The sequence below is a fragment of the Ruditapes philippinarum genome, unplaced genomic scaffold (genome assembly GCF_026571515.1).
Source record: "Ruditapes philippinarum isolate M1 unplaced genomic scaffold, ASM2657151v2 ctg3160_1_1_1_1, whole genome shotgun sequence".
NCBI lineage: Eukaryota > Metazoa > Mollusca > Bivalvia > Venerida > Veneridae > Ruditapes > Ruditapes philippinarum.
Window position 1 is genome coordinate 41,197 of NW_026861901.1, and position 13,377 is coordinate 54,573.

The 13,377-nt window shown below is 30.2% G+C and overlaps 1 protein-coding gene across 3 annotated transcripts; it reads left to right on the forward strand.

The window, feature by feature from the left end:
* Positions 1–928: 928 nt before the first annotated feature.
* Positions 929–12,658, forward strand: LOC132717309 (uncharacterized). Of its 3 annotated transcripts, none has more exons than XM_060700742.1 (10): positions 929–1,805; positions 2,849–3,040; positions 3,630–3,742; positions 4,144–4,273; positions 4,915–5,028; positions 6,072–6,263; positions 7,129–7,248; positions 8,127–8,177; positions 8,957–9,047; positions 10,577–12,658. In XM_060700742.1, exons 1-10 carry the CDS (start codon positions 1,751–1,753, stop codon positions 11,160–11,162), a joined length of 1,644 nt encoding a protein of 547 aa, XP_060556725.1. In that variant the 5' UTR covers positions 929–1,750; the 3' UTR covers positions 11,163–12,658. The 3 variants fall into 3 exon arrangements, with proteins under 3 accessions (XP_060556725.1, XP_060556724.1, XP_060556726.1); XM_060700741.1 differs by having other exon boundaries at positions 932–1,805; positions 4,144–4,279; positions 10,577–12,657; XM_060700743.1 differs by having other exon boundaries at positions 1,735–1,810; positions 4,144–4,279; positions 10,577–12,657.
* Positions 12,659–13,377: the final 719 nt, after the last annotated feature.

Consider the following 13,377-nt stretch of genomic DNA (forward strand, 5'->3'; position numbering starts at 1 on the left):
TTTTGAAAGGATGTTGGGGAAAATTTTGCGATTGGGAAAAAAAATTTTTCCTCCAAGCAGAAGATTTTTTTACAATCTCCCCCCCCCTCGTTTTCATCCTCTAATAAATGTATGAGTTCTATTGTAAAAATAATCAAATGTGTTTCAGTTATACAAACTTAATTTATTTTACATCAAATACACTCATATATTTAAATTAGGTTGTCATTAGTTACAACTAAGATTGTTTGCATTGTTAATCCTAAACGTTCAAATCTCCACGATATAAAATATGTCTTACATTTGACTTACTGACACTAATGAAATTTGTCTTGTTGCATGCAGGGTAACACAAACCCGGAGTGTCATAACCACAATCCGCTGTTATTGCGAAACATTGTGAAACTGATCGCCACTTACGTTTAATTGTCAATGCACAGTTTCTAGCTGCCCCCTTTTTTATATTTTAAAATTTTAGGACCCAAAAATTAAAGGGAGTGTGGGCATAAAAAGTAGAAAAAAAAGAGTGTTTGAGGGACAAAGGAATGAAGCAATTTTTATTAAAAAGAATGAAAAAAGTCAGAAAATTAAACATTTAATTTTAAACCCTTTTTAAACACTAAAAAATGAAAAAAACATGTCCCCCTTTTTAAAATTTTCCCCTTTAAAAATTTTCCCCTTTTTTTTTATTACATAATATACTGTAATTTTTAACACGCTTTAAAGGTTTTCCCCTCATTAAACGGTAGGACGTCAATTTTACGACAAAAAAGGGCAAAACAAAAGGAAAACTTTATTTTTTATAAGTTCATGTGGGCGCAATTAAAAATGCCGTCATAAATATTAAATTTTCCGGGTTTAATGGTTTTCAAAAAATTTTTTAAACAATTCTCTTTCTTTAAGCATGTTAGAATTAAGTTTGATGCGTTGTAGTATAATAATACATGGGTTATGGTTTAAAAGTTTTCTAATGAATCATTCAGGCATACCGGCCTTCATGAAAGTATTACTGATCATTTGAACTAGAACTGTGCATTATTGTATAAAAATGTAATCAAAATCTGTATATATTGCCTAAACATGCTATCAAATTTATCAGTGATAAAACAGCTTGATTGAAAAATAAACATGCACTTATACATATGTTATATGGATGGTTTCGAATCAAAGGGGAGTAAACATTTACTGTGCCACTTAACTGCACTTTTGTATGAACAATTAAATTGACTAAGAGAATATGGAAAAGCAGTGCCAATATTAAATCTAACAGACTAAACTTGTTATTTTCCGCGTTGGTGAAGTCGGGGAATAATATATTTTGGGCGTTGTGACACGTTAGCTGATGTTAATAGTAACCTTTTATATATAACCAGTAAGCTGATGATATTTTATTCACCTCTACTAAATTCAACATCTTACATTGATGGGAAACTAAGCTCACGCTCTTAGCATGTAGGTCAAAAGATAACGAATAATTGATTTGAAGCACTGGACAAGGTGCAATCACATGTATGAAAGTATATGAATAAAACAATTAAATGCTTCTTCTCCTTTAGATTTGGAATTGATATCAATGTTCATAAACATGTTTGTGTTTATTTTGTACTATCCGTTCATGTTTACAGTTTTACAAAGAGTATGTTTACACACTTAATATTATACATGAAACATTTAAGCGTGTCCTGTTATGTTACTTATAACTTCCGGAAACGATATTGATATATTATAGTAAACAGGAAAATACAATTAGACGTAAATTACTATTATCAAAATGGAGTTTAGTTTCAGACAATATTTAATTCTTGTATCGATATTATTTTCAGCGGGTAGAGTATGATTTTTATAATTAAATATTTTGTTAAATGGTTACTTAGATATTTTTTCTGCTATAATTTCGTATTGATTATAAAAGCAGTGAAAAATATTTGCATTTAATTGAATTAAAAAATATATCATCACCAAAACTGTAAGAACAGTCGTTAATTTTATCGAAATAAAGATCTCCGTGCGGTTTTCTAGATAAACTACATCCAGCTTAAAATCCGATCCCCTTTCAGAATTCCATTTCATTTTGTTCAGTTCCGAAAGTTTAGCCAAGAAATGAAACTCAATCAATCTCAATATCGCCATCACTTTAATTGTACTCGCAAGTCACAATATGCTCGTACATATCTTTTAATTTTGAACAACAGCTTATCTTAATTAATTTCAAACACCATATAGCGACACTGGAAAATTGTTAGGATTTTAATACCGCTGTTTTTTTATTCTTATTTTAATTGCAATAAATTTAGAACAAAAAAAGATTTTGCAAACTAAGAAAAACTTAAGACTTTGCTAGGTGAACAATGTATAAATTCATGGAATTTTAGATCCTTTGACAGAAATGGAACCAAAACAAATAATTTTAAAAAATGAAGACTCGATAAATTTGAGTCTGTCCATGAGAGATTATGAACGCCCCCTGGCACCGGCTTAAATGGTATATTAGCCTTAACACTCAAAGTATTGGAATCAATGGTCTTAAAAAAAGCCAAGCAAAAAATCATACATTTTTCAAAAATTAGGCTAGGATCTTTGCTACATTTTAACTTTGTTTAGTTGTAATACTTTTTTGTTCTGACTTGTAATTTCACTGTGCACAATGAAAGTCAATATTCGTGAAGAATTTCAAAAGGAAGAAAAACACGATCATTTCTTAACAACATACAGTTACACATTTAAATCAGGAAAGATGATGTGGAATTTTGTTTAACATACTTCATTTCTCTGAAATCAGGGGTTGATTTAACCAAAAATATTAGTGTTATGACATTATTATAAGAGTATATGGAATTCATAAGTAATAAATGTTCATAAATTATCGTAGGTGCTACATTCATAACAGAAAATAAGACAACATGGAATTCAGCCATTGAGGATTGTAAAATGGAAACTCCTACTATCATGTTTCAAGGCGAAACAAATGACTTCTCAGTAAAGTGCAATTTGGCGGGTAAAGATGATGTGGATAATGTGTGGGTAGGATACTTCTTAGCTGCTTCGGCATTCCATTACATAGGTAAGTATCCTATTAAAGTGCTCAGATTCAATTTAAAATTAACATCTTGTCCGAGTACAATATCAAACATGTCCGTTCATTTAATAGTATCCTATTTTAATCCTAGAATGTATATCTTTGTTATTTGACTTTTCAATGTTTATATTATTAGTACTTTACAGCAGCACGTGATATTTTGTATGTTTATACCACAAAGATGAGAGGCTATATTACTCTTAATGTTATTATTCGAGTTCCTGTCAAATTGTAAACACTTTTTCTCAATATAAATTTTAGAAACAAAAATAACAGTTATAAACAGTACAACATTTTGATATTTTTTAGGTATGTTTGTTTATAAATACAAAATTTCATCATTGTAGTGTTTAAATGTTAATTTCTAAATAAGCCGGTGCTAGGGTGCTGATGGTAACTCGTACGCTCCTGTTCCGTCCATGAACAGGCCCAATCAAACCAAGCATGAAACATTTCCAAATTTGCCGTTTTAGCGTTTTCGTTTTTCTCTATATTGTTAAATTATGAATATACATAATCAGAGTCGGTGTTGTCTAGCAAACATAGTTTCATAGTAATACATTTTTTATCTCAGGTTGTATGGAAGCGAAACATATGACAGTAAAAGCGGAATTTAAGCATAACACTCCAGGCTTGTGTTACTCAGCATGCATGACGAAAGGTTTGATAGGCATAAGTAATAAGAAAGTAAGAATAACTTACACACTGTAACTTCTCACTATAACATGTTAAAATCTCAAAGTGCAATTTAATTGGCCGATATATTTCATATCTATTCATTTGTTATCATTTCCTACGAAAAATGAATTGCAACTATCCGGAATTTTTTTGTATCGTTTGCCTATATAATGATACAAAGTTGATAGACAATTTATAGATTTTGCTTGTTAATTTTGGTCAAATATAATTGACAACATGTACATTCACTTCATTGTTCCTATATTGCGAATTTTACAATTTAAGCCAGCTTCTTTACTATTTCAAATTCTTTGCTTTTGACATTCATAAATCTTTTACTGTCAAAGTCGTTTTGTTATTTTCATCAAAATAAAAAGCTGATGTTCTCAGATTAAGACGGTTAATTGCAGTGCTACTGTTTGAGTAATGCTGAACTATCAGACATTTACAACCAGGAATGTACCAAAGGTTGTGAGGATCACGATGACATTGCCTGTGGTGGAGATGGATATATATCACTTTACAGAATTGAATCGGCTGGTGAGGGTGAGCTATAATATTGCACATTTTCGTAAGACACCAGTTCTTACATGGGAGGGAAATATTCCCCTAATATTTTCTCCTTCCTTTTTTGTTAAATTAAATCATATAATTGAATCGTTAATATATCAAAGCGTTTCGTTTGAATAGGAAGTTAATGAATGGAAATTTTACAGATATGAGTTTTTAATATATGCTATAAAATTAAGTACCAATAAACACAGACAAGATAAATACGTCCGAGTACGTCAAATATTTGTTTTTAAGTTTTTTAAGAATGTAGATAACTTTTCAAATATAATATGTTCATATTAAAATCTGCAAAAGGGTTGATCCCTCAAAAGTAATAGAAACAACATATTATATGAAAAATGCGCACTCGATTTGATTGAGTCTTCCTTAAAAGTGACATATGTTAGAAAGCACTTCCCGTTGGACGGGTCAGGTTTTTTAGAGTTTTTACTGTATGCCAAAAAGGACCAGGTCGCTTTTAACTCAAGAAATTATTATAACATTATCATAATATTATATACTGTGGGTCTAGGGTACCGAATTCGTATGCGTGCAAATTGCCCTATCAACAATGCTTCGGATATTATCAAATTGGTTTCATATAGATATGTATACAATAACATTTTCAGCACAATCCTATATGGGAGACGGGGAGTGCCTTTTATATGAGATGGACGATGATAAAAATGATCAACTGGAATGGTCAAACTGCAAAGATCATTTAAGAGTCATATGTGCATCAAGTAAAAACAGTTTTTGCTCATTTACACATTTCCATTTCTACTGGATAAAATATCATCCGTGTGCCACACATTTAATAAATTAAGTCCACATATAACGAAGTCTTAGCTACAAGTGTCCCTTATACTCTCAAACATCAGTTAAAGCTACATGCATTCGAATGAGCCAAAATATTTCAATAAAATTAAACATGAGAAAATGTGCCAAGATTTTAGAAATGTAAAAATAACAAGATTTGATATATTTGATAGTTTACATGTCATATGCGGTTTATAATTGATTATGGACGGTACTTTCAAGTGCAAACTACACATACGGGGGCTAATTTGGAACATGCAATGTGATAATTCCGTGCCATTCCATGAAAAGCGGCGTATGGTCCCCAAGTAATAGAAAGCATGTGCACTAAATGAGAAAACAATGGGTGGAACTAAACAAAATGGAATTTTGAAAGGGATCATATGTTATGAAGCCTGCATGTCAAAGATAAATGTCAAAAGAAAAAACTAAAGAACAGGCAACTAGGGTGATTCAACATTATTCAAGGAATATTAGAACCACCAAACTAGAAATGCTAAATAGTTAAAATACCACAAACACAACAATAATGTCGTGTTGAATGATCTCTAAGGATCGGAAATATAAACCATTTAATTATAAGCAAATTGTTCCAAATAAATATTATTATTGAAAATCAATCGAAGATTCTTTTGCTACCTAATTTATTGGGTGGTTATATTTAGTGTATTTTACCAACCGAGTTGAAATAAATGTTATTGTACTTTTCTCAGAACAAAGCACGATGCTGTTCAAGTATATTTCTTTCAACGTCGTCATAATACAAGATATCTCCACATAATTATCATCCAATATAATGCACTTTAATACACAATGAACCATTATATATTATGCTGAAGCTATGATATAATATTTACAATTCAATTTATTTTGAAACAAGAATTTTTCCGTGTATGTTTCCGCATTGAAATAAATTGTTGTTGACCAGCATTAAAAATGCGCATTACCATTTATATTTGATCACAAGAAAATGGAACCTTTATCGCAAAAGACGAAACTGGGAAAGAACAATCAGCCAAGTGGAGGGATGCTATGAACTTTTGTTTAAATAATCTGGGACATCCAACTTCTATAGCACAGATAGAAAATCAAAAGGTATTATCATCCTCGAGCTCATGGGTTGGAGTTATTCGAAGTGATGTCATATACAGCATTAACGGTAAGTAAATGTTATCTACAAGTCATACAGTCAATGAAGCAATGTGTTTTAAAGTAAAAAAGATTCTTCAATACTAGTATACAAAGTTGGAACTTAAAATGGAAAAAGTTAACTTCTAACGTCACTCATTAAATATTAAAACGCGTTATAAAAAATAAATAACTTATTAGCATCCAAATTATTACTGGTTTAATAATGTGTTTGTGAGAAGCAAGTAATTTTGAGCAATAAAGCACTGAAATATGTAAACATTCGATCAACATTAACATCTTAACTGCAATTACTTTAAGATTTTCCAATTTTATGATGTGTTTTCTGGTATTATAGAAGTTAGAAGTAGATAATGTAAATTCTGACTTCAGAAACTAACAAAAAATCATAAAATAGAGAAAAACAATCCCTTAAGAACGCCAAAAAATATTGAATTGAGCCTGGTCATGGACGGTACTGGAAAGTGCAAGGAACCGTTCAGGTCCCTAGCACCGGTGTACGCAGAATTCAACATTTATACATGAAAGTATGCAACATTTTGTGATATTTAATGACATGGACATAACAATATATAATAATATGTTTCATTTACAATGTATAAATGAGTAGAAATGAAATACCTGGCGGAGATAAAGACCAATATGTGTTAATTTTCAAGCATTTTGCCTTATGGCTCAAATGCATGTATTTTTGTTGTTGTTTTTGTTGTTGTTGTTTTCATGTTTATTGTTTCAGATATGATTATGTAATAATTAAAATGGCAATAGTCTATGGAAGCGCCATCTCCAATTTTGTTGGTTTGTAAATACTAGTAGTCTGTATAATGAAGCAATCGTTAGAAAATTTTAAAAAGAAATTTTCACTTACAATTCAGATGTAGTGACTACAAAGACGAAAAAACAGTTCGGCTATCTGCACAAAACGAAAATTGATGACATAGTCCTAAAATTTGAAGACAGTGGCACTGCAGAGAAAAAGATTCTTTGTGAAACTGGTAAAATTGTACACCTTTTACAAGTTATTTATGTAGAACAAAAAACTAAGAGAACAGACGGGGTTATTAGTTATTCATGATTAAATTTATTTTTTCATTTGTAATTAATAAGTTTCACTGAATTGAAATGTTTGATAGATCAGAACGAAATAGCATATGTAATGAATATGTTAGCAATATACGGCGGTTTGCAATACTTAGGACCAAACGTGTTAACTGGAGAAGCCGAAATATTACAATGATGTTGCTTAGTAAAGATTTCTCCTTTGAATATATAACGAACCAAATTGTTTGATTGTGTCGAATGTATAGATTATCTGACCGGTAAGATATTTCCAATTGAATACTTAAATAGATAAAAATGATAATTTATTTCTTATTGGAATCATTTCTTACATGACCTTGAAAGTGTATAAAGCTAAATATATGTTGCTACATCTTTCTTCTCCTTTTTTTAAAAAAAATAAAGAAGAATTCAAAAATGCTTGTATGAAATAAATATGAGCAGAAAAGTGTCTTAAAAGCGAATGGCACAAGCACGAAATCATTGCTGAACGGACTAAATCCTACTTGAAATAGCAGAATAATATTTTATTGCTGAACATTTTATGTTGTTTAAGTACAATATTCATGTGTGTTCAATAATTGAGACATTCTATGTCTATGCTACAACTCTCAATCGACCATAAATTATGGATACATTTTATAAGAACATATTTTGTAGATATAGCTTTATACCCTTTAAAGATACTCAATACGATTGTTAAATGTGTATTTTGATGTTATTTTAATTAATTATTTTCATTATTGCATCAGAAATGAATGACAATAAAAAAGAAAAAGATGCACACTGGTCATTTCATTTTTTAACATTTAAGAAAGAAAACCAACCACAAGTGGACCAACAAGTGGAAATACAACGGAGTCAGGTAAACACACCTTTACTGCTTAGGCAATAGTAAATTAAATTCATCACCAAATTCTATGCCAACAAATTCAACTATAAGCGTGCCAAAGAGATGTATGGGTTGTTAATATAATCGATATTGATAACATATTGATATTCTTTCTCTGTCTAAGAACAAATTTCAAATGTGTTGGCAAATCTACTATGAACATTTTCTTTGGGCATAGACATTCAACATTAAGTTAAATGCAATTTATATAATTATACAATTTTTCTCACAAGTATGTCTTCAAATCCCACGAATAGGATTGCTCTCAAATGAGAAAACCATCATATTAGCTTACAATTTGTTCATGTTTCAACCTAGATGGTTGTCCAAGTTTGAAAAAAATACAAACTATGGACATTATAGTTTCAAAACAATTTGTTCTTTATCCAGTTGCCTTTTACCATCTTTTCATCTCTAGCGGTTTTGGCAATTACGAGTAGTACAGTTGTATTTACTTAATATTTGTATGTACGTCAAGATACTGCTTTGTTTACATTACTTTATAACACTTTGTTTCACTTTTATTCCCATCTTTTTATAGTTACAAAGCATCCTACATGCTGTAAAACAATTATCTAGACATTAAAATTCACGTTTGCCTTTCCAAAAGCAGTTAAAAATATTTAGTTTAATTAAGAACTGTCGTTGTATGATATATACTGATTTCATTTCGTGCTAAACAAATTATATGCTTAATACTGTTTAAAAGTATTAAACTTGTCTGAATATAATGATTGATTTCATTTTTACAGCTTCTGATATCGGAGTCCCAGTTGGCATTTCGATTGCAATCTTTCTGATTGTCGTTATTGCCGTAATAGCTGTTCTACTTCTAAAGAGACGGTATAGTTTGATTTTTTATTGTTATTTTTCCTTTTTGTATATTATGTCAAAAGTATGTATCTTAAAGGGACTCCACTGAGGTTTTTTGACATGACGGGACTCGAAATAATTTTTTGAGATTATTACTCCAGTTGATGTAGATCTATACTAACAACGTATGTGCAAAATTTCAGATCATTATCTCCCTCCGTTTTTCCAGAATAATTATTATAATAGTAAAAAATGACACAAAATTGAAAAGCGTTTACACGCTTTTCACTCAAATCGGACTGAGAATAGCACAAACATATGATTGACATTGTATTTTTGTATATATCTTGGTTATATTTTATTTATATTTCTGTTTTAAGTGCTCATGTTTATCTATGTGAAAAATTAAATTTTTATGTTTATAGGCTTATAAACTTCAGTGGAGTTCCTTTAACGATATTGTTTTGCAATTCGTTATTTTTTTTCTACAAAACCTTTATTTTGCGTTGGCGACTTTGAATTTCAATACAACAACTCCAAAATAAAACAGCATTTTTCTCTATATTAACAATACTCTTTACCATACAACATTAACAGCACATTCTAATTAAATGTCCTTGTTGTAAAAGATTACTTTGTCAAATTTATCGTAAGACAAAAAGACTATAAAAACCAGTCCTTAGAAAGGATATGATTTATTCGTTCATAGTTCAATCGGTTGTATTGCAACAAAATATAATCTTAAATTGCAATTGCCGGCAAATATGATTGGACAGACATCAGTAATAGTTGGTTGCGACTTACTTAAACTTCGTTATAAAGGCAAGTTAAACAAGAAGTATCTTTAAATAGATACTCGGCCGAAGTCAAACATTTTAACTTGCATAAGATGAGCTACTACTAACCATGCTAACCGCAAACAGTATATTTTATTCGTCCTCAATAGTTTTATTTCAGTTAATTTTACCCGCAATGTTTTTCCCCATTAATTGTCATCTTAGATATTAACAATATTACTTACATTATTTGATTTTAATAAAAAATAGAATTTGATTTGATTAGGAATTTATAATAAAACAAAGATTTAGTAGATACTGTACACTAATTCCACGGAAAATTTTGCAACTGTTAATTAGCCGAAAGTTCGTTTCATTCGTCTTATGTCCAGTTCGAGAAGAGAATATAATGACTAAAACAGCTTAGAAGAAAAACCCAGACGAACGCAAAAGTATCAAAAATGCGATCTGTCATATTTAATTTCATACATATATTGAAAAGCTGTTAGAAACATCTAGAAAATATCATAATTGTGTTTTTATATTTATTCTGACTTGTATCTTTTTCCAACACTTCTTGCCATCGCGCAATCGAGCATACCTCTACCTATAACGGAAACTCTCCTAAAGTATCAATCGAACAGGCTATTAGTATTGAATTGGCCAATGAAAATTATGCCTATATTCATTTCTTTACTGTTAATTTTAGCGAAAGTGAAGGTGTAATCAGGCGGCCTTAGGTCGAAAAAGTCAGTAATAATAAAAAAACGTTGACCTTTTCAGAGCGATGTTACCAGTAGTCTGTTGCCGAATGTTCATGTCAGATAAAACACAAAAAGACCAAGGCTTAGTGAACAACATAGCGTACGATATCCCTGTTAATTCTCCTTATGATCAAATTGATGAGGATGCTCTGCAACAGAATAATGACACAGCACTTACTAGCTCAGAAGACAATCGAGACGATGCACATACTTATTTTGTTCTTGAAAAAGATGCCAAAAACTCTACAACAGAGAATGTCATCACAGGTTCAAAAGCTGACAAAAATGAGAATAATGTTTATAACACATTGATTTCAAATACAGCGCCTGGAGATAACCTTGACGATACATATGATACGGCGGAAAAGGCAGCAAAAAGACTGAAAGATCAACATGATAAAGAAGTTGCTGTTGAGAAAGGAAGTACAATTGGCGACATTAATGAAGATGCGTACAATCATATAAATGATGCACGTATGAAAAAGGGCAAAACAGATCATGTGTATGGGGTACCAAGTGATATTGGTAATGATTATGGATATGCTAAAAATGTTCATGAACAAGATCATAATGTAGAGGACGCCTACAATCACAAAAATCAATAACATTAACAAACATTTATTTCACTTTATTGCATATTACAGCTCTTAATTCTTATGTTGCTGTTCATACAAATACGGAATTCTGTCACTATGTGATGCAATTATCCTCATTTCATGACTTTGAGTTGTCGTATCAAAAAAAAAAATTCAAAGCAACAGATCGCATGATCGCCTAAGCATATAAAACAAAATGTGTTAGTATATTTCAGTTAAAGTGACATTATGCGCATACAATGGTCTAAAATGACTGTACAGGCGAAAGTCAAACAAAGTTTACATTTTGCAAAAACTCCTTTCAATTTTATAATTTACTTTACATGAAAGATAAATAACTCACATGGCTCAAAACAAATTCTACAAATATTCATCGAAATTAACCTATAACGTTCAATTCATAAAAATAGTGGGGCAGTCTTTTTATATTTTAGTCAGATTTCAGGTGTTGGTCAACCACAATTTTAACAGTTTATCTTCTAAAATATATTCTCAATTAAGCTTAAATTGACTATGACAAATGAGCATTAAGTCAATTCTAAAAAAGGCTAATAAGTATTCACGCACTTCTAGATCTGAAGATGTAAGTAAATTAATATTCGCATTTCAGTTCTTCTTTTTCTTATTATATATGTACATGTTAAATATAACATGAAGGAGATTACAAAATGTACCGAAGAAATATTTCTATAACTTTCTAAATTTTATGTTTAAAAATTTAGATATTTTTTCAAACTAACATAGGCTTTCAGATCAAAAATAAGAATGTTGTAAAGTTGTTTCGGTTTCATTTGTACGTGCTCTTTAATTCTCTTTAATCTTTAAAATGTTAGCAACGTTATCAAGCGTTTGAAATCTGCGAATGTGTCAGTGTATCTAATTTTATTCTTCATTTTGAATTTGAAAAGGCAAAAAATTCAATATTGGTGATAAGTCTTGAGAATATATGGACAATGTCTTATGTGCTTCGTTTATACATGCACGTCTTAGCAATCTTTCAATTGAAATACGAAGATGTCGTAATAAAAATAACAAAGTAACAAAATCAATTCGTGTATTCAATTCAAAACTGATAACCATCGAATGAGAAACCCTTTTTGACGATTTTGAATCAGACTGGAAATCAGCATTCAATATACCTTTTAAAACTACATTCGGCATTTATCTTGTAAGTTTTTGTTTCCAATACAAGCTTTAAATGCGCTTATTTCCAACAAACAAACATCTTTATAAATGTCAATTGACATCTTACAACTTTTCTGGGATATATACTTTATTGAACATTTATTATCATGGAAATACAAATATTGTTTACTGGAAAAATCGAATAAATTTTATTCTTTATATGGTATTGAATTCCGTTAAAACTTCAGTCTTGTATGTTTCGGTAAAAAGGGTAAGCGTTTAACTCTTATTTTCTCATTATACTGTGTAAATAAATGTATGACCATATCTAAATGTATAATGTAATATATTAATTAAAAACATTTTCTTCTTTAAAAATATTTACCTTTCTTTAATTATTGAATCAGAATTTTCAAAAAAAGTACAAAACAAACAATATAATTACGGAGAAAATTGTAATTTTTAGCGAAATGTTAAACCACATTATCAGTAGATATATACTCAAATATTTACAAACAGACAAGGAAAAGGTCTCACGTTTGTCTATTTCTTTCATTTCCTCTTCAAGAAAAGTGGCATTTACCTAGACACTGAACAAACGACATCATCGTGCATGGCGCTTAAACTAATCGTCGATTACTAGAAACCAACGGAACATAGGGATCTAGCTAGTCAATGAAAATGATGTATCATAAAATTAAAAAAGAATTCTAAATTAAAGTGACATCTGACATTGTTCTTTCTTACAAAATACAACAATTTTATTTTCAATAGCTAAAAGGTAAAAGGTATACAAATGATAGAAACACGTGGAATAAGCACATCCCCTCAATGCAATTAAAGCGTGCTGTTCCGTCCGATTATTATATACAGGCTTATTCGACACTGCAAAATAATCGGACAGAATGAAGAATTCTTTTATAGCAATGTGAGAAAATGGTTATTTTATGAAGATGTTGGTCTTTATCCATCTAATGTGAGTAGCAAACAAAATGTGAGTACAATCAAAGCACATAATCAAGATTTATCTATTTTCTAAGAAATAATTTGCATTCAATTAACATAAGGGAAAAGAAATTTCACATAGTAATAACCTATT

Coding starts and splice junctions, on each gene's coding strand:
- LOC132717309 (XM_060700741.1), top strand. CDS start 1,751: ATGGAGTTTAGTTTCAGACAATATTTAATTCTTGTATCGATATTATTT. Junction 5,029..6,071: donor AAGAGTCATATGTGCATCAA/GTAAAAACAGTT, acceptor TTTGATCACAAG/AAAATGGAACCTTTATCGCA. Junction 6,264..7,128: donor TGTCATATACAGCATTAACG/GTAAGTAAATGT, acceptor CTTACAATTCAG/ATGTAGTGACTACAAAGACG.